The following is a 26,512-nucleotide window of genomic DNA, read 5'->3' as shown; positions in this document are numbered from 1 at the left end:
ATGACCCTTGATTTGTATTGCATTCAAGGTAAGGCAAATTGTTTGATACAACACTGGCCCTAGGTATAAGCAAGTAAGCATGGGTTCTGCAAAGTTATCATCATAGGCAGAAATGACTCAGTATCACAGCTTGCTGAGGGAGGACATTCCTTCACAACCCAGAAATTAATTGCCATCCTTTGTTAGTTTCATACATTATATCACACCCACACAATTGTCTATATATATAATTAGTTCTTCCTGCAAAAAAAGATTACCAGGCCTGATACTTTAAAAACAATTCATTACAGATGTATTACAAACATCGTCTATTGATTCAAAGTGTAAATAAGGCTTTTAACACAGAAATTCTAGTTTCTCAAAGACATTTCTACTAAAATTTGTAAACTGTAAGATATTTATTGAGGTGTATTTATTGTCTCTAAAACTGGATTCCCTCTCTACAAGAGAAAAATGTGAGTACTGTACCTCAGGTCCAGAAGATCTATTTTTAAACCTGTTGGAATCTCTCTACAAATAGCTTTCTGCAAATAGCTGAATAGAGGACACAGATTAATTCCTTGATCTAATATCAAGTGAGCTGTAAAATTATTTGTAAGTTAGTTCACTGGGTGGTTTTATTAGTAATAAAAATATTTTAAAAGAAACACCCAAGTTCCAAACCTGAGTCTGCTGAAATGACTTCAGCCGCTTCTTAAACCGTGACGGGAGAACAAAATCACAGCCCCTGGCCAGGAAAGCTAACTCTCCCCTTAAATCCGGGTCCCTTCGTAGAGATGTTTCCTTGATCATCATCTTTGAAAAGTGGATGTTTACTTAGCCACTGTCCAGCACACTTCTGAAGACGGTCAGATTTAATAAGTTGTCAATCTTGTCGGGTAGAAAGGTATTTTCTTCTTATCTCCAAAGGAAATTAAGTTCAAGCATTGTGCTCTCCCAGTCTCCAGGGACCACAATCCATGCTTGTTCTGACATGCAACTGGTTTCCAAATATAGCCAGTGGCTCCCAATACCTGCTCATAATTTTCAAGTTAGAAACACGCCTGCTATGGGCCTGTTGCTCCTTGTAGATAGCTTTATGTCAAATTGACCTGCACATGTTGAGAATACAGAGCCTTCTGGGAAAGGAAGCACCCACTACTCTAGCACCAAAGTTAGAAACATTACAGCTGGACCTAAAAATAGCAACTTCTCAGATAATGCCACCTTCTTAAACTCAGAGTATGTGAAGTGTCAATCCACATAAATCAGTTTCTCCGCAAACTATTAGAAAAAAGAACATGTTGAGCATTTTTAGTTTTGCTATTTAGTGTTTTATGAAAAAACAAGTTATACTTCAAATTTGAACCTACCATTTTAAGAAGTTTTTTTTTTTTTTTCTGATTTGAAGGGAAGCAAATATCCACAACCCTCTAGATATATCCAGTTAAAATATGGAGAAAAACTTTCATCCTAATAGTAATAGTAGAAAGAGATTTGTTGGCCTTATATTTTAAAATTAAATCCTTTTCGGGGGGCTTACGTGCAGAAGACTATCTCAGTTTCCAACACACTGTTGAAGTGATTCTGGATCTGGGCACATTTGAAAATTTATTGTCAAAGTGTGGGTTAAGAAAGTCGAACAACTGGGGGTACCTGGATGGCTCAGTCAGTTGGGCATTTGCCTCTTGGTTTTAGCCCAGGTCATGATCTTGAGGTTGTGGGATTGAGGGCTCCTCACTCAGCACAAGTCTGCTTAAGATTCTGTCTCTCCCTCTCCTCCTGTCCCTCCCCAAACTGCACACTCTCTCTCTTTCAAAATAAATAAATTAATAAAATATTTAAAAAAAAAAAGTGGGATAGCTGAATGCCATAAGAAAGCAGCTTAGCTACAGTAAAGGTACGAAAGATGATCAAATAGTAATGACATAATATGTCTGGAATTTGTGAGACTTTCTTCTTCAAGGTGTTTTAAATCATCTCAGATTTGTAAAATATTCTATTTTATTATATGCTAAACAACTGTCACATAGTCATTTACAAATAAATCTTTTTTTTTACAAATAAATCTTTAAACATCCTCTTCAATCTCATTTTCGATCACATTATTGATCTGTATTTATTTTCTATTTCTAGAAAATATAAACCAAATATAATTACCAAATAAACCCCCAAAACAAAAAATAGCTCACAAGTCTCTTCTACTGAACTTCTGTCAAATTTAGTGGGAATTAAATTCTTTGGATTTACATTGTTTTCTACAACTTATCTTTTTTTTCTTGACTTCCTTTCAAGACAGGCTGACACTTCATACTGTGTACATTGGGTTTATATGTCTAAACCCAATATGTTTTCAAATTTTTTTCTTTGTAAGCTGTGAAATTCTCCACTCATACAAAATTTTACATGAAAGCTTTCAATATATATTATGGCTGATAGAAGATTAAGATTGAAACCACTGGTCTAATGCTTTAACTTGGACCCTTCCATTTCCCCCAATTTCCTCTCCTGAGACTTACACATGAACTTGGAACGCTAGCTTTCCCTGATATTTTCCCCTACACTCTTGCCTAGAGTAATTTTTTCCTCCTTCATTATTTAACTTTATCAAAAAAGTCTGTTATGAATGGCACTAGGTCTTAGGCTTATGATTTAATGCTTTTTCAATTAAACCACATCTTAAATTGTATTGCCCCTGTTCTTCCCAACAGCAATGTGTGGCTTTAGTGGAGTGACTTGTCATCCTTTTCTGAGAATGCTCCTTCTCCTCAAATCACATACACTCACACCACCCTTCAAAATCCAACTCAAATTTTACCTATTTCATGAAGGCTTCCCTATGTAAGCCCCCTTTACTACAATTCTCTTAAATGTTCCTCTTAAATGACCTCCATTTAACCTATTCTCTGGTTTAGCCAATGATCTCCATTTCTCCTGTAAAAGAGAGAACCTGACGCTTGGAACACACTGGTCTGTGACTATCAGTTTAGTTTTTGTTATGCTCTCATATTTCTTATCACAGTGGTTGAATAGTATGCTTACTAAGAGTTGGTTGTGCTTGTACCTGCTTGTTTATGTTGGTTGTACCTTTTTTACAGTAATTATTTAGTTTATTTAGTATTATTTAGTTCAATTACATATTACGTTAATGAAATATGAATGTGGAAAAAAGTCACTAAAATTCATAAGATTGAAAATAAAAAGTCTAAGTTGAATTGTTTTATAAAGATTCAGTAAAAAGCGGGCACCTGAGTGGCTCAGTTGGTTGGGCAGCTGATCCTTGGTTTCAGTTCAGGTCATGATCTCCCACTCCTGGGATTGAGCTATGTGTGGGGCTGGCACTCAGCAGAGTCTCTGTCCCTCTCCCTCCCACCGTGGCCCTTTCCAATGAGCACAGGTGCCCATCTGTGTTTTTTCTTTTTTTTTCCTCTCTCTTTCTCAAGTAAATAGATAAATAAATAAGCAAAACCTTTTTAAAAAGGTTCAGTAAAGGCAAACTGTTAGTAAAACTTTTTTGCTGTAAAATTAGGTATGGGTGAGATAAAGGACAAAAATCATTAAAATCTAGGAGGGAAAAAATAAAATAAAATCTAGGAGGAATCTACATTCAAATTGTTTCACTACTGACTTAAGTTCCTTCTTCATTTTAAAGAAACTAACCTGGAAATCAGTCAACAAATAGACTGAGTATGGTTTATTAAAGAAAGATGTCCTGGAACTCCAATTTCCAATGACACTCAAAGACAAGGCTTTGTCTTTCTATCAAAAGATCTAAATAAATTAATGTTCTGAGTTAAAATAAAATGTTTAATATATACATAGAGTTTATGATTCCCTACTGAGTAACTATCAATCCCAATCATGCCCAAGTAAAAGGACTTCTACTGCAATATTTTATAATCTGATAATTATTTTCCAAAGAGTCTTAACTCTCGAGGGCAAGGCCAATTTTATAGTACTCAACAAGTATTTTTCTGGCCATTTATTATATATAGACAACTCACTGGGTGCCTAGGGTATGGAGATAATAAATAAGTGGTCTCTTCTTTTCTCTACCATACCTAGCATAATGCTGGTTTGGGGCAAAGGACAACAAATACTTTCATTTCATTCACTTCCCATAAATCTCTTAAGTTTCAAAGTCAGACCAGAAGTTTTAAAAAAGCTTGCTCTGAAAAAAAATACATAAATAAACAAATAAATAAGCCTGCTCTGCCACACTTTTTTTTTTTAAGATGTAATTTATTTATTTGAGAGACAGAGAGAGAGCAAGCCAGAAGCAGGAGGAATGGCAGAGGCAAAGAGAGTAGTAGACTCCCCGCTGAGCAGGGAGCCTGATGTGGGGCTCTGTCCCAGGGCCCTGAGATCATAACACTTAAACCAACTGAGCCACCCAGGCACCCTATGCTACACTCTTAAAAAAATATTTCTCCATTTCTTTTGATGATGAAGTGAGCTCTAAGTTTTTTATCTAACTGCTTTCCAAAGAAATCAGAGGGAGAAAAGATCAGATCCCCTAAAAGGGCTTAGGAAAGAACTGGTCTATGGCAACAAGTTAGTAATGGAAAAAGACTATCATGACATTGGATAATTTGCTTTTTACTTATTAACTTGTGCTTGTATGGAAGTAAATGTGTTTGGTTCTAGAAAGGATCTCAATGAGTTAGTTTCAAGAAGTATATAACTGGAACATAGTTGCAAAGAACATGGTTTTTAGAGAGACCTCTTCTTTACTGGGAAAGCATCAAGTATAAGGAATTTCCCTATTGATGCAAACATGACCTATGATCTACTCTCTTTTCTACTTCATGGGCCTGGGTGTTTCTGGGTGAGAGTTTTTCCCTGGACGGACTAACCAGAATGAAGAACAGAAAACCATTAACACATAGTTTATAAATTCAGCTTGAGACCATGGAAAGGCTGGAACTGTGGGCATTTATAATGGAAAGAGTCAACTGTAACGGTCTTCCTAATGTCCTGGAATAAACCAGATCTTTTTCCTGCCTTCTGCAGCATATATGAAGTACATCCAAATAAGATAACTAGCTAACAGTAGGTGTTTCCTGCACAGCTTCCTGCATCTCTTCTTGGCTTGGAGATCATTCATGAGCATATTCTGTCTGAAGAAACACACTTGTCCTGTCTAGACAATGTGCTCGACCTGGGTGTTCAAGGCAACTGTGTTAAGACAGCTTGACCAGAGGATGAAAAACACTTGTATTCTCTTCTGGGGATGACTGGGATCCATTACTTGTTATCCATCACTTGATACCTAGACTGAGGTTCCTTATATGTTCCATATATGTCCCCCTACAGCAAACGTGCAAGGATGATAATCTTTGTGGTGGGCTCCTGGGTACAGAGTTTTACAAGTTCCCTGGCAAGATTTAAATGGAAGAGAGGCTAGCCTCTACTATAACCCTAAAAAGTAAAGGACTCTTTAAGAATAGCCTTCTAAGAAAAGCAAGAAAGCAAGGACTTATCAGTCCTGAAATGACCTAAAGAACTGAAGAGTGAGTCTAGAAAGACTGTACCCTTAAGGAAAGTGAGACTGGGAAGGGCAAAGGAAAGTAAAGCTGTGTGTGAAACCCACACATTCCATTTTTTTTAGAATTCATTCTTTGAGGCTTAGTTTGAAACTCAGGATTGATTCTCTAGAGCTTTCTAAATCCTCTTATAATTCCCTGCCCTTGATCCTTTCAGTGAAGACAATGGTGATATACAATATTAATTCTTCCTCTCTCTGGAAAGAATCAACTCTGTGAGATGTTTTGAGAAAAAGAAAATGAGTGGATTACAAAAGAAAGAGAAAATTTGAACAATTGCCTGAAGAAGTAAATCACTGATTTTGATTTGTATAAAACTGTTAAACAGTGAATACTGCATATGCAATGTGTTATGCCAAAATAAGTCTATCCTTTATTTTATAAACAAACTTGTAAAGTCATTCACCAGCTTCAGCTGAACATAACTATGAAGACTGAGATACCATCAACCAAGGCCTCAGAGTGAAGGCCTGTGGGGTAAACCAGGCAAAGCTGTGAAAATCTGAGTGACAGAAATACATAGCACAGCAAGTCTTGGAAACGAGCTCAGTTGTGTTGAATATTAGAATAAGGTCCAGAAAGACAACAGAGTCACTGTGAAGTAACACTAAAGATTCTGTTCAAAGGATGCTATAGAAAAAAAAAAGTTACATGTTAAAAAGGAAGCTCTGCTGTATCAGGAGGGTACTTCTGATTCAAAAAAGGAAGCTGTTTTGAAAAACTTAAAAATACTAAACCAAAAGCCTTCTCTGTCCACACAAAGACTTGTATGTGAATGTCCACAGCAGAGTTATTCATAATAGCCAAAAAAGTTGAAACAACCCAAATATCCATCAGCTGGTAAATGTATAAACAAAATGTGGTATACACATACAATGGAATATGATTTAACCATTCAAAGGAATGAAGCCCTGATACATACTACATGACGAACCCTGGAAACATGCTAAGTGAAAGAAGCCAGATACAAAAGACCACATATTGTATGATTCCATTTACATGAAATGTCCAGAAGAGATAAATCCACAGAGACAGAAAGTAGGTTAATGGTTGCCAGGGACTGAGGGGAGGATGGAATGGGGAGTGAATGCTAATGAATATATAGGTTTTGGAGGTGATGAAAATGTTCTGGAATTAGATAGTGCTGGTGGCTGCACAACCTCACTGAATATGCTAAAACCTACTGAAGTATGAACTTCAAATGGGTGAATTTTATATTTACATGAATTGTATCTTGAAAAAAGGCTTTCTCAACTTGGCTCTAATTGGCAGAGTAGTTAAAAAAGGTAATAACTTGGAATCATAGACTTAGCTTAAAATACCATTGCAAATGAGGTTTAAGAGAAGAAATTGATTATAAGCTAATTAGTTAATTACTTTTAATCCTAAATTTTGATATCTCTTTCCTTTAGGCTCGAACTTGGTGTTCACACATTGTTTAATCGCTTGTTTTGTGCAATTGATATATTTTACTCTTAAAGAATGAACACTGAAGTGAGGAAGAAGGTTGGGTGGTGGTTATTTATGGCTTCTTTGCTCCTGGCCTGATCCTTGAGCCTTAAGTTTATTGGTTGCAGCAAAACAAGAGATCTAATAAGCATTCTGCGTCTTGCTTCAGTTGCCTCCAAATGACAGGAACACATTCCATGACTAACAACAGAACCTACAAACCAAATATTTTTGCCTCTCAGTATTCCTAATATTTGGAGGTAGATATTCTTCTAGGATCTGGGGCAAGGTGAGATAATTAAGAGTCTAAAATCATTAGACATAATAATTCTTGGACCTTTAGAATTGGTAGTTCCTAGAGTTTTTCTGTCCGACTTAGTCTGCTTTTCTTCCTCCCTCTTTCAGGAATTACTTCAATTAGAGATTGCTCATTATAGAGCACAAGAATTCAGTTTTAGCCTACCAATATATCAGACAACTAAAGTTAAGAGAAACAGAGGGTTTCCAATCCACTGACATTACCACAGTACATGTCAATGAACACAAAATGGCAGTTCTATAAAATACTTTGCCCAGCATCTTCATTGGTTGTGTGTGTGTGCGTGTGACTTCTCAGTAATTTTGGGTGAGAGCTCAATTCACAAATGTCAAATGAGAAGGCTGGAATTGACGGCCAAAACTCTAGTGATGAGAGGTGCCTGGGTGGCTCGGTCAGCTGAGCATCTGCCTTTGGCTTGAGTCATGATCCCAGGGTCCTGGAATCCAGCTCCACATGGGGCTCCCTGCTCAGTGAGGAGCCTGCTTATCCTTCTCCCTCTGCCCCTCCCACCCAATCCATCCATCTCAAATAAATAAAATCTTAAAAAAATTTTTTTAAAAACCTCTAGTGGTGAGCATTATAAATAAAATAGCTGATAGAATTGTGTTTCTTAGATGCCAAGTGCCTTTTGTAAGCCATGTTTAAAGATGGGAGAACTGCAACATGTTTGACTGCTGACTGAAAGACCTAGTAAAGGGGAAAAATTGATGAAAGCAGGAGAAAAAAAGGCCAATCAGGGAGGAAAGTCCCTGAGTTAATGGGAGAGGATGGGACCTACAGACAAGTACAGGGGTTGGTCTTACCTAAGTGCCCAGATCATTCACATGTAATAACAGAATAGTAATAATAGTAACAGAATAGAAAAGGGGAGAGTATACGGGTACTGATATGTTGAGGTGGCTTGCTAAAGATCCTCCTTCTGATTGGCTCCCTTTTCTTAGTAAAATAGGAAACAAGGTCATTAGCTGAAGGTGAAAATGGAAGAGGAGATGTTAGAAAACAGAGAAGAAGGTATGAATGAATCATTTGTAGAGTGGCAAAGTGAAAGATTAGGGAGCTGTCGTAGGATTGCCAGATAGCACTGAGGGCCCACTAGAGGTTGGTGGTCATGTATTGTAAAGACCACTGAGTATTGTGTGATTTTCTCCAGCTAAGGTTAGCTGCACAAATAAAAGCTCAAGGTAGACAGAGAACACAATTTAATGTAAGCTGCGGTCTTTCCGGGGCGGGCGGGGGGGGGGTACTATGAAATGAGGGTAAGACAAAGAAGCTGAGAATAGATTCAGGAGAATGATTTAAATGATGAACTATGGCAGTGGTTCTCAAAAAGGATCATGCACCAGAATTACCTGAAGGGTTTGTTAAACCACTGATTGTTGGGTCCCATCCTTACAGTTTCAATTCAGTAGGTGAGGGCTGGGGCCTGAAAATATGTATTTTTATCAAGCACCCAGGTGATGCTGCTGCTGCTGGATGGGAACCATACTTTTTAAACCACTGACATAAACACAGAACGAAGGAATGAGTAGCTGAAGGACAGAGGACAACTTCAATTGGAGAGGTCAAGGAACGGAGAAGCTTGTGTACTAGACGCTTCATCTACTGAAAACTCACAAGACTGTAGCAAAAATAGTACTGGGAAGTGTCATAAAGTCAAGAGAGAAGATCTTCAAGAAATAAGGGAAATTGGGCAGCCCCGATGGCCCAGTGGTTTGGTGCCTTCAGCCTGGGGTATGATCCTGGAGACTCAGGATGGAGTCCCACGTCGGGCTCCCTGCATGGAGCCTGCTTCTCCCTCTGCCTGTGTCTCTGCCTCTCTCTCTTTGTGTCTGTCATGAATAAATAAAATCTTTTAGAAAAAAAAAAAAGAAGGGAAATAACCTGGGGGTAGTAGATGACTGCAACCAGAAGGAGCAACCAGGTGGTGAGTCTGATGGCAGTAATTCAAGGTTAGAGGAGAAGTAGGAAGTTTCAGGGAGGTAGGAAAAAGAATAGCTTGGGGGATCCCTGGGTGGCGCAGCGGTTTGGCTCTTGCCTTTGGCCCAGGGCGCGATCCTGGAGACCCGGGATCGAATCCCACGTCGGGCTCCCGGTGCATGGAGCCTGCTTCTCCCTCTGCCTGTGTCTCTGCCTCTCTCTCTCTGTGTGTCTCTTGTGAATAAATAAATAAAATCTTAAAAAAAAAAAAGAATAGCTTGGAAGTAGCCATAAAAAGCAAGAATATTCACTGCTCTCTCCAGGCCTAGTGTGTGAGGAGGCAAACTGGGAAAGAAAAAAAGCCAACCTTTCACATGGCTATCTTGAGAGAGAGAGAGAGATTTCAGTTAAAACACGGAGGTAAAGGGGATGTTTAGGAAGAGTCTGATTTATGTAGGAGATAATGAGTGATGAGTTCAAGGAAAAGATGTGGACAGTTGGAAGGGTTGGATGTGGACTAAGAGGATGTACAAGAATAGAGGAGAAGAGTGACGATCTGGATTCCTGGACTTCTTCTGGTGATTGGTGCAAAGAGAGATGAAGAATCGACTATATCAGTTCTGATGGTCTTCAGGCAGAGAGGGTGAAGCTGTGAGTGCTGCGCAGGCCTGTGAGGGAGGCCTGAGGGCATAGCAGGGGCAAGTTGAGTTCTGGGAGCTCCTTTTTCACTCCTGCCAAGGATGGTGTGGAGGGACTACATGCATCAGGAGCACCTGGATATTCGGACTCATATTTTACTAGAATTCTAGGGGAACATGCATAATTTGGTGCATGTTTACCCCCTAATTTTTTGTGTACACACAAACATATTAAGAAAAAGGGATCATGTTTGTTTTGTAATTTACATTTTTAATTATTTTATCTCGGCCATTTTTCTAGATCAGTATATACATATCTCAAGTTCTTCTGAATATAAGTGGAGTCCTATCTGAGATAGCTGATGCTGATTCATTAGAAAAAATGGAGATACACATGCACCTGACCTCAGAAGCCACTAATGGTAGAGGGGTAAACACAGGTTGAACTCATTCTGCAAACTCCTACTTGCTACTGGCCAGATCCCATTACTTTTATTAATCTACACTGTGGTTAAATGAAATAGGAGGAAGTATGGTTCCCAACTGTCTTTTTGAGTGTTTTCATTTCTACTCAAACATTCCCAGCACTGAACCAAAGAAGCCATCAGTACCTTAATAAAGCTAGGGGAGAAGAAAGATTTTCCCTCAATGATATGACTAGCTAATCTCAATGAAGGCATGCATGGATATCAACCCAAAAAATAAAGACAGAGAAGCATTTACTTTAAATGCTCCAAAATAAACTTTTTTTTTTCAGAATAAACTTTTAATAAGGTTCCTAAAGTGAGCTTTGCTAGAATTTTAAATTTATTTTCATAATTATCATGAATTTAAATATATATACAAACTTATACAGTATAATATCTTAACTTTTGAGAAAACCAAAATGTTAGATCATTAACCTAGGAAGGCACTCTATTCCCCCTTGGAATGGTATCTCAGACACAAATTCCTCATCAGGTTCAGAAGAAAGCAGAGTTCTAGTAATAGCCCAAATCCTGCCCACCCTGAAAGATTTCTCTGACCCTCTCGGACATCTTCAAACAACAACAACAACAACAAAAACAAAACAAAACCTAGTTGTACTGAAAGATTAAATGGCCAGAAAAATTCTTTTCCAACCTAAATTCATGGGGATGAAGATGGAACTTTTAAGAATGGGTAAAAGAACAATTAGACAATGAGATGTATAGGTATTCCTTAAACACAAAGGACAAATTTTCAGAATTAAACTGAGTATGTGGAGGTTCTACAATAGGGCCTGAGGGTGCAATGGTGAACAAGAGAGCCCTCTTCTCAAAACGCCTACAGTCTATAATCAAGAGAGTTCCATCCTGCAATAAAGGTAAATGATCTTAATGGGGTTCTCTCATCTTGACAGGAAAGGTGATGAGACCTTCCCTAGAATACGACAGGTGTTAAAAGCTAGAGAAGTTAAGAGGCCATCCATGTAGTCTCCCTTACTGGATTCCTCTAAGATGTTAAGATGCTCACATGCTCACATGTTAAGATAGATGGAGAGGATTAAGGTACATTTTAATGTCTTGGAATGGAATGGAATAGAATAGAATGGTACTAGTCCAAGTCACTGTGGGAAATAAATCTCTAATCTTAGTATCACTGACACTATGATAACACCAAGAGCCAGCACCTTAAGTATATTAGTTGAATTAAGAGTACAGAACCCGGGGATCCCTGGGTGGCGCAGCGGTTTGGCGCCTGCCTTTGGCCCAGGGCGCGATCCTGGAGACCCGGGATCGAATCCCACGTCGGGCTCCCGGTGCATGGAGCCTGCTTCTCCCTCTGCCTGTGTCTCTGCCTCTCTCTCTCTCTCTATCATAAATAAATAAAAATTTTTTAAAAAAAGAGTACAGAACCCGGGGCACCTGGAGGGCTCAGTGGTTGGGCATCTGTCTTTGGCTTGGGGAATGATCCCCAGGTCCTGGGATCGAGTCCCACATTGGGCTCCTTTCAGGGGCCTGCTTCTCCCTCTGCCTGTGTCTCTGCCTCTCTCTCTGTACCTCTCATGAATAAATAAATAAAATCTTAAAAAATATTTTTTTTTAAAAAAAGAGTACAGAATCCTATCCAAGTGCTTTCTACTCCATTTGTGCCTAGGGTCCTATCAATTGCTGTGAGCTTTTGGGGGAACTGTCTTTCTCTCTTTTGGCTATCTTTGGGAGTGGCTCTGGATCTTGGGAGGGTAGTATCTTTAGCACCCTCTTGGGGATGCCTCTTGCATCCAAGGGGTTGTTTCATACTGCTGGGGATATTTACTGTTTGCCCCAGCTGAAACCTGACAAGATATTTGAAAATATTTTTTAAGTAGCTCTATGGTCAGAAGCTGGCCAAATTGGAAGTTGATATTCAGAGCCTGATACAACTTTTTCTTTAGATCTTCTCCCCTAGGCTAAATAAAACTACATACCCAGAGGGGAAGGAAAACATTCCAAAGACAAACAGCTCTAAATCTAGAACACAGAAATCTTTTGATTTCTAGCTTAAAGATTTCCCTGATACAAAGTAGCAAACTGAAGATAATGTAGTTGGATGGGTATGTTAATATCTTAATATCATTCAGGTTACAACTTGATTCTTTGCGGAATTAAAAGCAAACGTCCTATAAATGGAACGTTTATAAAAACAGAAAAAGCCCAACTGTGCTTTATACCAATCTTCAGTGCTCCCCTATTCATTTCAAAAGTCTTGTGCATATCATAAAAATTCTGGTCTTCAGAAACAGAAGTTCTTTTTTGGAGGAACTTGTATTCTTTCTCTACCTTTGAGATGTAATTGTTCTATCTGGTCTTCCCTAGGAACCAAGATAATTCTTATCAGAAGGAGGGGGAAAAAAGGAAAGGCTATTTGGAAACTCAGTGAATGAAAAGAATCTTAACGCTTCTCTACAAATATTAGCCAGCCATCGATGCAGGTAACCTTAAAATTTATCCCTTCTGCCAGAAACACAATTGGACCCAATTTTTCTTTTAAAAAAACGAGTGAATTTTGCATTGTTATACCTATCTCATGGCTAAATTTCTAAAACAAAACCTGTAAGATCCATGTTTGTGTCTATCTGTATGTTTATGTATGTCTATGGTTATATGTTATAGATGGTTGATATTTTTCTACCTCCAGATAGTACTGCCAAAATGAATTTATAAAGAAGCTCTATTGGTTAAAAAAAAAACTTAAGTGTTTATATGAATCAAGAACACACTCTCAGAAATACAGAAACTAACCCAAATGTTTTTCAAGTTCACATGATCTAGGATAATCTCTGGGAGGAAAAACTAGTTTAAGTTTGTTGGTTTAACTAAAACAGGCATCGGACGCCTGGGTGGCTCAGCGGTTAAGTGCATCTGCCTTTGGTTCAGGGCCTGATCCTGGAGTTCAGGGAACGAGTCCCACATCACACTTCCTGAGAGGAGCCTGCTTTTCCCTCTATGTGTCTGCCTCTCTCTGCATCTCTAATGAATGAATGAATGAATGAATGAATAAAATATCTTAAAAAAAAACTAAGACAACCATGTCTTTAGAACTGTCAATATTAAATATAATGCAAACATACAACTCTTATTCTTCCTAGGTTTACTAAAAGTCAAAAGAGCTCATGTTATCTCTGTTGCAAAATCTGTCAGCCAGAAAGATAATTTAAGATGATGATGGCTAACTGCTCAATGCCTCATGAAAGTTTCATAATTGTTAAGAAGAACAAGTCAATTAAATAGATGTACGTTAAAGTTTATAAATGCACTTCTCAATAATAATTATGCTTTATAGTAGGTCTACTTAAAAATAGTTTCCAAAATCTTTTTGGTAACTTGAAACCTTAAGATTATACTGAATTAAGTTATAGATTTTCACTGAATATGGATCATTTTCAAGTAAGATAAATTACTGAGATTATTTACTGAACACTGAAACTTGGTTTTCTTTTACAGAGTAACTAAAATAATTGGGTCTATTAGTAAACACATGTTGTGCCACATTGAAAAATTAAGAATTTTAATTAATAATTAAAATTACTGGAATAATAAGGGTAAAATAAAACTGTATATTAAAAATTGGTAAGCAAAGTAGAATGTGTCTTTGGATAGGGTATGAAGGACATGAGGTTTTGTTGTTGTTTTTGTTCAAAAGTAAAATAATAATTCCAGAATAAGGAAAAAATTGGGACAAAATCTGAATGGATATAAAAGAGTTGTAGAAAGTGTATGGAAAAGGAATCCTGAGGAAGGAATTTTATGTGTGCTCAAGCTGGCTAAGATTGGAATGGATTTAAGTTAAAAAAAATGAGTTAAAAAAAATGAGTTAAAAAAAGTTTTTAATATCTTTGATGCACTGATACAAAACTAGAATTTGGATTTCTCTCTGTTAAAAGGACAAAGTGTTTCCTTAGATTATTGGTCTATTCTTAATAAAAAAATTGTAACCAAAGGTTTTTCTTTCCCTTTTAAGTAATCTGCCTGGTCAGCAGACTTTTTTCTTACCAAAATAATCTGCTGTTTCACATTGTCTCTTCCAGGTCTTTGATTATTTAAAAAAAACCTAGTCTTCTCATTATCAAAAGGGCTAAGTTTTGTTCACAACTATGTAACCTTATGTATTTACTTTTAAAATCTACTGTTAATTTGGTTAAATAGACAAGTATTTCATCATGACCTGTGATGCTATTTATTCTAATGTTCAGTCAGACCTGACATTTTGATAACTTCCCCAAATCAAATTCTAAATGGCATTAGAATTGCCATTTTTTTTTTTTAAACCTCAAAGTGACTTTAAAATTTGCTAGAGTCCCTGGAAAATCTCAAGGGATTTGTCTCCCACCTAGTAAAAAAGAGATGCTAACCTAATTGAGTTTATTTTATATGCTAAATCACAGAGGAAACTCAGTCAAATATATGATAATAAACCTTCTTAGGTTATATTTGTATGGATGCATACTATTAAGTGTTCTAGAAATTTTATGAAATTCCTAAAAATCTGATGTCCTGATATATTATCAGTCATAATTCCAGTTATCTTAAAATAGTATATGTTACAGAAATAACCAAATTTCCTTGTTACTTCTAATATAGTGAATTCTCATCAGATCTTTAACCATGGGCATTTTTAAGTCTTTTGTCATTTAAGGATAGTTACTGTTCTACTCTACTGCTTTTGTAAAGCTGAGGTTCAAGGAAAAGACCCTACCAAGTACTCTTAACCACCAACAGTGCTGCCCAATTACAAGGTATCAAATCTTAGGTGCCTATTTCACAACTGAAGAAAGCTCTATCCAACATCTGGTCCTGTGCAAATGCCAGAGACCTCAAAATCCAATTGACTAGGAAGAAGTAGCTGACTCGAAGGCTGACTGCTACCACCCAAGATATCGGATCAAGAATGTTTCTTCCTTCCCTGTTGGACCATCTTTTTTCTAAATCCTACCTGTTGGATTTTCCAAGATGCTGATAATCCTGCAGTTCTTTCTGCCCATTACATATTTTCCCCTAATTTCTAATGCCTCAGTTTTTCTGAAACAAGCTCACTGGATAAATGTTTCTGGGGGAGTGGAGACACAGTTACACAAAATACATAAACATGCCAACTGGATTAATGATGTATCTACCCTTTGGGGGTCATTTTTTGATTTACTGGATTCTAGCTGGTTTCGGTTATGGGTAACCTGGCTCATATGCATTGTCCAAACCATGGGATTGTTTTACTGCCAAAAACTGTTATTATATTACACTCATGTTATTTATATAAAAAATGTAGATTTCAAAAGATTTTTAAAAAGATTTTACTTATTTGGGGGGCAGGGAGCATGAGCAAGGAGAAGGGCAGAGGGAGAGGGGCAGAGAAAAGCAGACTGCCCATTTGCCAGGGATTCCAATGCAGGGTTAACCCCAGGACCCTGGGTCACGACCTGAGCTGAAGGCAGACACTTAACTGACTGAGCTACCTAGGCACCCCAAATATTATATTATAATTTTCTCCCTAATATACTGCATTCTCAAAACTTTAAATGCGGTAGAGAGCCACTGACCAGCTGACATGGTCTCTCTTGGACTGGAATGACAAAAGAGAAAAGAAGAACAAGAGCAACTCCTAGAATAGGTGCCTGACATCATCTCTTGTGAAAACTACACTAAGATTTGAAGAGGTGATGGTAACTGAGACTCAGGCTAAGACTGGTATTTTTTTTTTAAAGTACTGGTATTTTTTTATTTTATTTTTATTTAGTCATGAAAGACAGAGAGAGAGGCACAGGCAGAGGGAGAAGCAGGCTCCATGCAGGGAGCCCAATGAGGGACTCGATCCCTGGTCTCCAGGATCATGCCCTGGGCCGAAGGCAGTGCTAAACTGGTATTTTTTTTTTTTAAGTACTGGTATTTTTTTTATTTTATTTTTATTTAGTCATGAAAGACAGACAGAGAGAGAGAGAGAGAGAGAGAGAGAGAGAGAGAGAGAGAGGCACAGGCAGAGGGAGAAGCAGGCTCCATGCAGGGAGCCCAATGTGGGACTCGATCCCTGGTCTCCAGGATCATGCTCTGGGCCGAAGGCAGCGCTAAACGGCTGAGCCACCAGGACTGCCCTAAGACTGGTATTTTTGATCAAACCTCTAGAATGGTCAAGAGGATGATCAAACAAGTGGACTGTGGAAATAAATGTTGAGGCCCAAAGCAGAGCTGTTCCTGCCAGGGGTGCCACCCAGCAAAGCAAAACTTAGGTAACTTGTGTCCCTATAAATGTTCTGCTTGACCAGAAACACAGTATATTCACATAACCAATTCTCCAATGCCAAGCCAACTCTGGGCCTTCTCATGCCAGACAAGGCTGACTATGTGGCCCCAGCCAATCAGATGTTTTCTATTTCGCTCTTGCTTATTCTTTATTTTCTAGCTTATGGAAGCTTTTTACCTTATGCCCCATTTTGCAGTTCTCTGAGACTGTCCACGTCATGAAGTGTTAAAAAAAAGTTTGTTTTTTATCACCTAAATTGTCTTTATTTTTTTTTAACAAACTATAAATGATCTCTACTTCATTACTGAAATAGGTCTAGTTGAAGTTCACACTTGCAATACTTTGATGGTAGTTTTAATCTCTATTCTTGAAATTAATACAGCTATTTATTAAAAATACTGAAATTTTAATTTGTACTTTTTAGTAATTCACAGTTTTCCCCCACAATAGTTGAAATTTGTAAGTTTTCACTAGACTTAAATATTATAGAGCTTAAAAAAAAATTCCTCTTTATTTACCTTAAATTCTTATTTCATTGGTAAATCCTGCCCGATTTCCTCCATTCTTTCAATTGAAGCAAACCATAACAGAAATTTTTTTCTTTTTTTTTTTTTAACTAAAATTAAGGAAAGATAATTTTCAAGGGAGGCTAGATCTTATTTTAACTTGTGAATAACAGCTACCAGGCTATTGCTCCATTTGGCTAAAAACAAACCAAAAAGGACTGTAATAACATCTGCTGGTGGTAATTTTTTTTTAAAAGATTTTATTTATTTATTCATGAGAGACACAGAGAGAGAGAGACAGAGACAGAGGAACAGACAGAGGGAGAAGCAGGCTCCATGCAGGGAGCCTGACGTGGGACTCAATCTGGGTCTCCAGGATCAGGCCCTGGGCTGAAGGTGGCACTAAACCGCTGAACCACCAGGGCTGCCCATGCTGGTGGTAATTAAACACAGAATTAAGATATCATTTATTATGTGAATTCCCAAAGCAGTATAGTTTCTAAGTGTTTTTTAAAAATTCTATTATCTCCTATGTCAAAAACATGTTTTCAGAAATTCATTCATTCAAAATAATGAAACCCTCTGAGTGCTCAGACACATCCCCCTTTCCCTCCTCCACAACTGTTCTCTTCTTATTCAACTCATTTTCAGGCCATTTTCATACCTCAGCTATTCTAGAGTCTACAGGGTTGTATGCTGTCACCTAGAGGCTTTGTGAAGAAAGCATGTACTAAAGCTTGTACTAAAGGATATCAATAACTTGACAGAAAAGGATAAAAAGGAAAACGGTTTCCCCAAGAGGGAAAGTCAGAGATGGGTCATGACTAGGGAGGAAAAGGGGGAAAAAGCTATGTAGATCAAACCCATGTCAGAACTCATGAGGAAGAATTTCAAAACACTGGCCTTATTTATTTTGCTATTTCTATTGGTATATATTTGACTGTTGACATTCATTGGCAGTTTTCTGCTATTGATATTTAATGATGTTTCCAAGATATCCAATGCCTTTAACAAAATATCATACTGAACCTCATCAAAAATCTTTTGCTGATCTACCATCAAATAATATCTAGATGAGGAGTCAGCAAACTTTTTCTATAAATGGCCAGATAGTAGATATTTCAGGCTTTAAGGTCTCTAACTACTCAACTTAGTAGGTAGAAGACAAAAGCAGTAAGATCATATGTAAACAAATGGGTGTGGCTGTGATCTAATAAAACTATTTACAAACGTAGGTCATAGGTCAGATTTAGTCATTCGGCCACAGGTTGCTAATCCTGATCTAGACTAGTATCTAGAGATCAATCTCTCAATACCATACTAATATTTTCTATTTGATTATCTCTCCCAATATAAGTTTGAATTTTATTTCTGGACAAAAAAATGTCTGGACAACAAATACTGCTCACTCTTGAGAAATTATTTTGAAACACATGTTAAAATACTAACAACATATTAATATCATCAAGTCTTGGGACGCCTGGGTGGCTCAGCGGTTGAGCGTCTGCGTTTGGCTCAGGGCATGATCACGGAGTTCCGGGATCAAGTCCCACATCAGACTCCCTGCATGGAGCCTGCTTCTTCCTCTGCCTATGTCTCTGTCTGTGTGTCTCCCATGAATAAATAAATAAAATCTTAAAAAAAAAAATATCGTCAAGTCAATCTTTCTTCTCAGGGAGTCATCAACACACTTCCTATATGCCCCATTACATAAAGTTTTTTTTTTTTTTTTTACATAAAGCTTTTAATTGAAGTGTTTTGAACTGGTAGATTTTTCACTGTCTAAAAAGTTGAAGAAAAATAAAAGCCTATTTAACATTTATTATCCTTTATTTTTTTAAAAAAAGGTTTTATTTATTTCTTTGAGAGAGAGACAGAAATAACAAGTGGAGAAGCAGGGTCCCCATGTGGGGCTCAACTCCAGGACCCTGGGATCATGATCTGAGCTGAAAGCAGACGCTTTGCCGACTGAGCCATCTAGGCACCCCTTATTATTCTTTTAAAAAAAGTATTATTTTTTTTAAGATCTTATTTATTTGAGTGAGAGAAAGCAAGCAACAGAGCAAGAAAGCAAGAGGAAGAGGAATCATAGAGAGGGAGAAGTAGGCTCCCCATTGAGCAGAAAGCCCGACATGGGGCTTGATCCCAGGACCCTGAGATCATGATCCCATCTGAAGGCAAACACTTAATTGACTAAGCCACCCAGGTGCCCCCCAAAATATATTGTTCTTAAAAGAAAAAATACTGTGTGACTTCTCCACTTAAAAACCTTTAGCTCCCAATTCTAGGGGTTTAGCATACCATAGAGGTTTTCAAAAGTTGGTCCCCATCTACCTCTTGGATTTTATTTCCTACTACTTTTTGTTCACTCTATATAAGTATAAAAACATGACAAATAATACTATATAAAAACTTTCAGGAGACAAACACCAAATTCAAGGCACTGGTTATTTCTGGAAAGGAGAGAGGATACTAGGCTAGGGACCAGTGTGATTTCAACTATATCTGAGATGATTTTAAAATGATGATGATAATAATAAAAATACTAATTAAACAAAAATCTAAAAGCAAATATGATAAAATGTTAATATTTGACAAAAAGCTAAGTGGTACGTAATAAGGAGTGCTTTTTTAATTGTTCACTATACTTTTCTATTTGTTTAAAACAGGGATTGACAAAATACTCTGAACCAAATCTGGACCACTACTTGTTTTTTAAGGCTTGGGGCTAAGAATAGTTTTATATTATTAAAGGGTTGTTAAAAAAAAAAAAAGACTATGTGACAAAGACCTTGTGACCTTGCAAAGCCTTAGATATTTACATCTGGCACTTTATAGAAAACATTTGCCAACTCTTGATTTAAAATATTCCTAAGAAGCAAAGATTAAAAAAAAAAAAAGAACAAGCAGGAAGGCGACTGAGTCAAAGATGTGTTTATTTTCTTGCATGAAGTATCTTTAGGAATTAGACATTTTATATTACCTTTCTCTTTAAATTAGCTTTTCACAAATTACTTTCTAAACTTTTATCAAGATGAAATCTCATCAGGGCAGCGGGTGGCTCAGTGGTTTAGCGTCAACCTTTGGCCCTGGGCCTGATCCCGGAGACCTGGGATTGAGTCCCACGTCAGGCTCCCTGCATGGAGCCTGCTTCTCCCTCTGCCTGTGTCTCTGCCTCTGTGTGTGTGTGTGTGTGTGTGTGTGTGTCATGAATAAATAAATCTTTTTTTTTTTTTTAAAGAAGAAATCTCATCAAATTTTATTCTAGTCTGCAGTACCTGGGTCGCTCAGTAGGTTAAGCATCTGTCTTCAGCTCAGGTCACAATTTCAGGATCCTGGGATGGAGCCCTACATTGCACTCTCTGCTCAACAGGGAATTTGCTTCTCTCTCTCACTTTCCCTCTCAAATAAATAATAAAATCTTAAAAAAAAATTATTCTATGATGAGACTTATTTAAAAGAGTGATGGGACAGCTTTTTTTAAAAAAATTTGTGTTTAAATTCAATTTAGTTAACATATACTGTATTATTAGTTTCATGGGTAGAATTTACTGATTCATCAGTTGCATATAACACTCAGTGCTCATTACATTAAGTGTCCTCCTTAATGCCTATCATCCAATTATCCCATCCCTGTTCCTACTTACCCTCCAGCAACCCTCAGTTTGTTTTCTAGAGTTAAGAGTCTCTTATGGTTTGCCTCCCTTTGTTTTCATCTTATTTTATTTTTCCTTCTTTTCCCTATGTTCATCTGTTTTATTTCTTAAATTCCGCATGAGTGAAATCATATGGCACTTGTCTTTCTTCGACTTATTTCACTTAGCATAATAGCCTCTAGTTCCATCCACATCCTTACAAATGGCAAGATTTCATTCTTTTTGATGGCTGAGTAATATTTCAGTGTGTGTATGTATACTACTTCCATTCATCTGTTGATAGACATTTGGGCTCTTTTCATATTTTGGCTACTGTGGACATTGCTGCTATAAACATTGGAGTTCACGTGCCCCTTCAAATCACTATTTTTGTATCCTCTGGATAAACACCTGGGAGTGCAATTGCTGGATCATAGGGTAGCTCTATTTTTAACTATCCAAGGAATCTCCATACTGTTTTCCAGAGCGGCTGCACTAGTTTGCATGCCCACCAACAGTGCAAGAGGATTCCACTTTCTCTGGGAGAATCTTATGACTTTTTGATCTTAGTCCATACTTGTGAAAAAACTGAAAAGTAATAGAGCCCAGTGTGGGATTTTTAGTTGGGCATACTTAGATTGGGAAGGTTTCAGGGGGAACTTGCTCATGAGCTGTCAGCTAGGGACATAGAAAAGGTGTTACATAGGACTTAAGTCTTGGCCTCAGGTTTATAATTTCTATTTTCTGTAGCTCACCTCCTTTAGAAGAATTTTTTCCCCTTTTTTCACAGAAGGGTTAAATAAAATTCAAAACACTGTATTAAAGTAAGTTTCTGGTTATAATGATTGTTATACATTGGAATAGGCCAGCAGAGAAGGTGAGCATTTTTTTTTTTTTAATGAGCAGACAGGTTATTGGGGGGAAAATAGTGGGATAATACATCTAAATGTGTTAACATGCCTTAGCTCAGAAGAATGGTTAGTTCTTATATTACCATTTTGAGATTGTTATATAGATATTTTCTTTTTTTTCTTAAAGATTTTATTTATTTTATTTATTTATTTATTCATTCATTCATTCATTCATTCATTCATGAGAGAGAGAGAGAAAGAGAGAGAGGCAGAGACACAGGTGGAGGGAGAAGCAGGCTCCATGCAGGGAGCCTGATGTGGGATTCAATCCCGGGTCTCCAGGAGCACATCCTGGGCTGAAGGCGGCGCTAAACCGCCAAGCCACCTGGGTTGCCTGTATAGATATTTTTTTCCTTTCTTTTTTTTTTTTTAAGATTTTATTTATTTATTCATGATAGTCACACACAGAGAGAGAGAGAGAGGCAGAGACACAGGCAGAGGGAGAAGCAGGCTCCACGCAGGGAGCCCGACGTGGGATTCGATCCCGGGTCTCCAGGATTGCGCCTCGGGCCAAAGGCAGGCGCCAAACCGCTGTGCCACCCAGGGATCCCCTGTATAGGTATTTTCTTAAAAAATATTAAGCATGTCAGTATCGCCTGTGTGCGTGAAAGCATTTTTTCTTATTTTGGTAACTAATTTCCAGTTTCTTACCCTCAGTATTGTCCAAATTAACTAAAGATATTACCAATTGTGAATCAGTGAATAAGGAGACTCACAGAAATTTCACCTAAATGCTCAGTGAATGTTTGAGATTATTTAGATCCAAATCATCATTTTATAACCTTCAGTATGTATATTTTTAAACTTAAGTGCTTGTCTCTGGTAACTAAAAATGTGGGCAAAACAGCCACAAAATGAATACAACATAAAAATTATTCATGGTGGGGATCCCTGGGTGGTTTAATTTACTACGTTAAAGATATACAGAAAGTCATAAAAATAATATGAAAAAATACTTATGATCAACCACTAGATTATGAAATTATTAACACTACTAAGGTTCCTTGTACATCCTCAGTTCCACCTCTCTTCTTTCCCCAGGGATTAATCATCATTCTGAATATTGTATTTTGTATATCCAGGTATTTCTCTTTTTGCTTTTTGTCCAATGTACATATCTCTAAATAATTTATATCATTTTACAACTTGTTTTGTTAATTCGTTTTATGTTTGAATTCATACATGTTGACATGTATGGTACATCATTCATGTGATGGAGATAGTGCTCACCAAGTATATTCTATATGCTTCGTAGCTTTTTGGCTGGAATAACTGGACTGTGAGTAGAAGGGAAGTGTGGTACATGTGGGAATAAGGCAACATCGCTTTTGTCCCCTTCCTCAGTGAACTCACAAGCCATATATTCCAGATGGAGCAATGGGGCAGCTGCAGGAACACGAAGCATCTATCGCCTTGGGGCCCTGAGTGAGGTGGAGTGGAGCTTATCACCAGCTCACGTAAGACATATAAAATGAACAAGAAATAACTGTTGTGCTAAGACATATACACAAATGGGAAGATAACTGCCTTTCTGGGATTCTTGTTAAAGCAATACTATCAGTAGCAGAATAGATTCATAGCCTTTTGAAAATACTACTATCCTATGACCCCAGATTGATATTTTTTTCTACTTGCATGAAGAAGAAAATTTCATACACTCTAGTCTTTACCTTCTGTGAAGACCCTATTGCACTAAAAATACCTTCAGAGAAGGGCCTACATGTTTATGAACTGTTTCTGGTATGTTTTGTTTCCCTAACTAGATTTTAAGGTCTTTGAAAAATCATGTCCTTTTTTTTGTATCCTACACTGCACCTTATAGTCTACACATGTATGTATTAATGACTGGTCTACTGGTTGATTGGGGAGGATGAGGCTAATTTTAAATGCCTAGTTTGTGTAAGGCAACTTGCTTGCATTCCACATAAGTTGATCGTTGATCCTTAAAATTTCCATTATATAGATGAGGATATTAAAGCTAAGTAACTTTCCTCTGGTCACAGAGCTAGGAATAAGATGAAACATGTGAAGAGGACAGTGGAAATCAGTCAGCCTGACACAAAAGCCCTTATTTTTTAGATTTTTCACTGAACTGAATGAAATCATACCTATCCAGGGCAGGAACTTTAGAAGAACATAAAATAGCTAACAAATAGTTTTTGTTTATAAGTTTTGCACACATTAAATAATTTCTTTAGATATTTCTCAGGACTCAAGATTGTTGGGTCTTACCTTGATCACCTCTGGAGTCTGCTGAATCAAAACCACTGAAGTAGTATCTTTGGCTTTATCACCAACAGGACTTCTACAGACTGATAAATTGGCCTGGGAGGAAGTTGTCAAGGTTTCCTGTAGAATCTGCATCATTTCCTTCTCTTGTGACAGGCTCCCTCTGCCTGATTTGCACTCAACTAGTTCTTGAGCAAAGTCTTCAATGCTTTCTAGAATTCGCAGTAAGAGGACTCGATCCTCTTCTTCTATTTTGTGTCCATTGGTTTCAATGATCCTTGTTAGACAGGAAGGGGAGACTTTTTCGGTGGGTGAAGAGACTTTAGATTTAGGCTCAAGATCTATAGGAAGCTGATCAGTCAATGGATTATGGGTATTTAGGGAGTTAGAGCTTTTACCTTTGGCAAGTGGCTCTCTTAGAGAGGTCTCCATTTTCTGTGAAAATGATTCCAGATCCATTAACAACTTATCTATCTCTTCCTGACTATTAGGATTCATAAAATCTCTGTGGTCTCTCTCTTCAACTTTAGGAGCTTTTAATTTAAGATCTTCCTCAGGTAGGTTAACTGATTTCTCAAATATCTTATCACTTTCATTTTGCACTGAGGCAGGATATTTTTTAAGAGGAGTACCACGGTCTGAAAATTCTGCTCTATCTTCATTTACCTTTAACAAATCCTGACCGGGTCCATTCTCTGTCCTTTGTCCTTTATCCAATGCTTTCTTTCCATCTAACTCTTCTTCAATATAAAGGGTTTCCATTAGGTCACTAGAAGAAACATTTTCTAAAGAATTCATGGTTAATGACTGTGATTGAAGCTGGGCATCTTTTACAGTTCTGGGATCATTTATCTCAGAGTTATATAAGGGATTTGTAGAGTTGTTTGGAATGGATTTTACTGCGTCTGTTTTCCTAGAACTGTGTTTGTCATCTTGCAGTGCTATAGTTTGAAACTGTCCAGAGTCAGGGGCTGAAAGTTGGACAACATCTTCATATTTAGGGGGCTGTTCAGTGCCAAATACTGGGGAAAAGGGAGTCAGTTGTAAACTGGGTATATTGCTGACCAGTTCTGTTAAATCTATAGCCTCATTATTCCCAGGCTGCATGAATTCAAATGGTAGCTTTTTCAGATAGGATGCTAACCTAGTCATTACATTCACATAGACAGTATCAGAACTAGAAATTGCATCATTGCCATTTCCTTCGTTGATGCTACTCCCTGACTTCTTCTTTATGCATTGTTTTATGATATCTGTACATTTTTTCAAATCCTCAGAGCATTTCAGCAAGATGTCCAAGCACATCTTTATGTCTGTTCCAGAAGAAAAATTATCTATCTTATGTTTTTCCAAAATCTGAGTAACCAGGTCTTCTTCAGAGAAGTTGTGAAGAAGCAATGAAGTTAGGTTTGTATCAAGTGAGTTTCTATGGGACAAAGATTTTTCCTCAACTGAGGAACTCCGGAGTAAACCAAAGGATGGAGAGTTCCCATCATTGTTATAATGGCCACAGAGCAAGTCAAAATCAACTGACCTCCTATTAAATGAGTCAGACTTAACTTTTCTTCCCTTTTTGTAAGCTGCATGGTTAGAGTTTTTGAGCTTTTCAAAGGAAAATTCTTTTATTTTCCCGCTGGCAAAACTGATTGCTTCTCCTGCAATGTCCTTTAAGTTACAGGTGTTCTGAAAGGTAGATCCTTTCTTGACCCTGGGAATGCCTGCGAGGGCCTGCTGGTGATAGTCACCCTCGGCTGAAGAAAACCCATTCTCATGGGGTAGAAACATAGAGTCCAGATCTGCATCTTTAAACTGAGACACAGGGATGTGCAAGAGGTCTGCACAAACACTATGATGTACCACAATGCAATCAACTCCATGTGTAAAGGTATGACAGGTTCCAGTGCAATAATGTATAGCTTGCTCAAAACGCCTGTCTATCACCACACTGCTGTAGTGGTTCACAGTACTGACCACAAGTCTGTAAGTTGCTGCCATAATATCGAATCCACTCAGTGATATGAGTCGGAATTTTCTAGAACTTATTTCAAGTAAATTCTCCTAACTTACACACTCAGCTGAAAATATACTTGATGGCAATGTTCCGTGGTTTCTTGCAAATATAATGACACTTCCCCCAAAGAAAAACCATCTAAATTTGAGGTTTGGTAACTGTTGGGATACAGTAGCTACTGCACATGTCTGCTTGAATTAGGAAGTCTAATAATTTAATAATTGTCCTCTTTAGTTTTATTTAGTAATATCATGATACTGTAGTGTTTTTATAATATAAAATCCTCTTTCAGTCCTCCAGCAATTCTATGATGCAGAAATTTATTGTCATTAATTTATTGTCATAAATCCTAGTTGGTAGTATAGAAGTACTGTGATAACTGAATCCGCCAAAGAATTAAATGATCCATTGTTTTGTGAATGAAACCTGTAATGAAAAAAGAAAACAATTTTTAAAATATGATTTCTTAATCCTGAGGAAACCTTTTATTTCCTCTTTTGCATCCCACATGCAGTTAGACACCAAGCTGTATTCTTTGCCACATTACTGCATATCTTTGCTTCATGTCTTTATTTCATCAAGCCCCACACTCCTTACTACCTGGATGGAGTATTTACTACCTCCACTTTGCCTTGTTACA

General features: G+C 37.5%; 1 protein-coding gene across 4 annotated transcripts in view; it reads right to left on the bottom strand.

Annotated features, from left to right (window-relative positions):
* PPP2R3A (protein phosphatase 2 regulatory subunit B''alpha) overlaps positions 1-26,512 on the bottom strand; it is a 186,074-nt gene that overhangs the window by 114,790 nt on the left and 44,772 nt on the right. For 3 of the 4 annotated variants that reach the window (XM_055321224.1, XM_055321223.1, XM_055321225.1), the window contains one exon: positions 23,865-26,298. In XM_055321224.1, coding sequence (XP_055177199.1) covers positions 23,865-25,856 — 1,992 coding nt within the window. In that variant the 5' untranslated portion in view covers positions 25,857-26,298. Of the gene's footprint in view, positions 1-663; positions 1,101-23,864; positions 26,299-26,512 lie in introns of those variants that run through there. The other variant, XM_055321226.1, reaches the window with a different exon arrangement.

Source organism: Nyctereutes procyonoides, unplaced genomic scaffold (assembly GCF_905146905.1).
Source record: "Nyctereutes procyonoides isolate TBG_1078 unplaced genomic scaffold, NYPRO_anot_genome, whole genome shotgun sequence".
Classification (NCBI taxonomy): Eukaryota; Metazoa; Chordata; class Mammalia; order Carnivora; family Canidae; genus Nyctereutes; species Nyctereutes procyonoides.
Note: the sequence above shows the minus strand (reverse complement) of the source record. Positions and strands in the feature narration are given on the sequence as shown.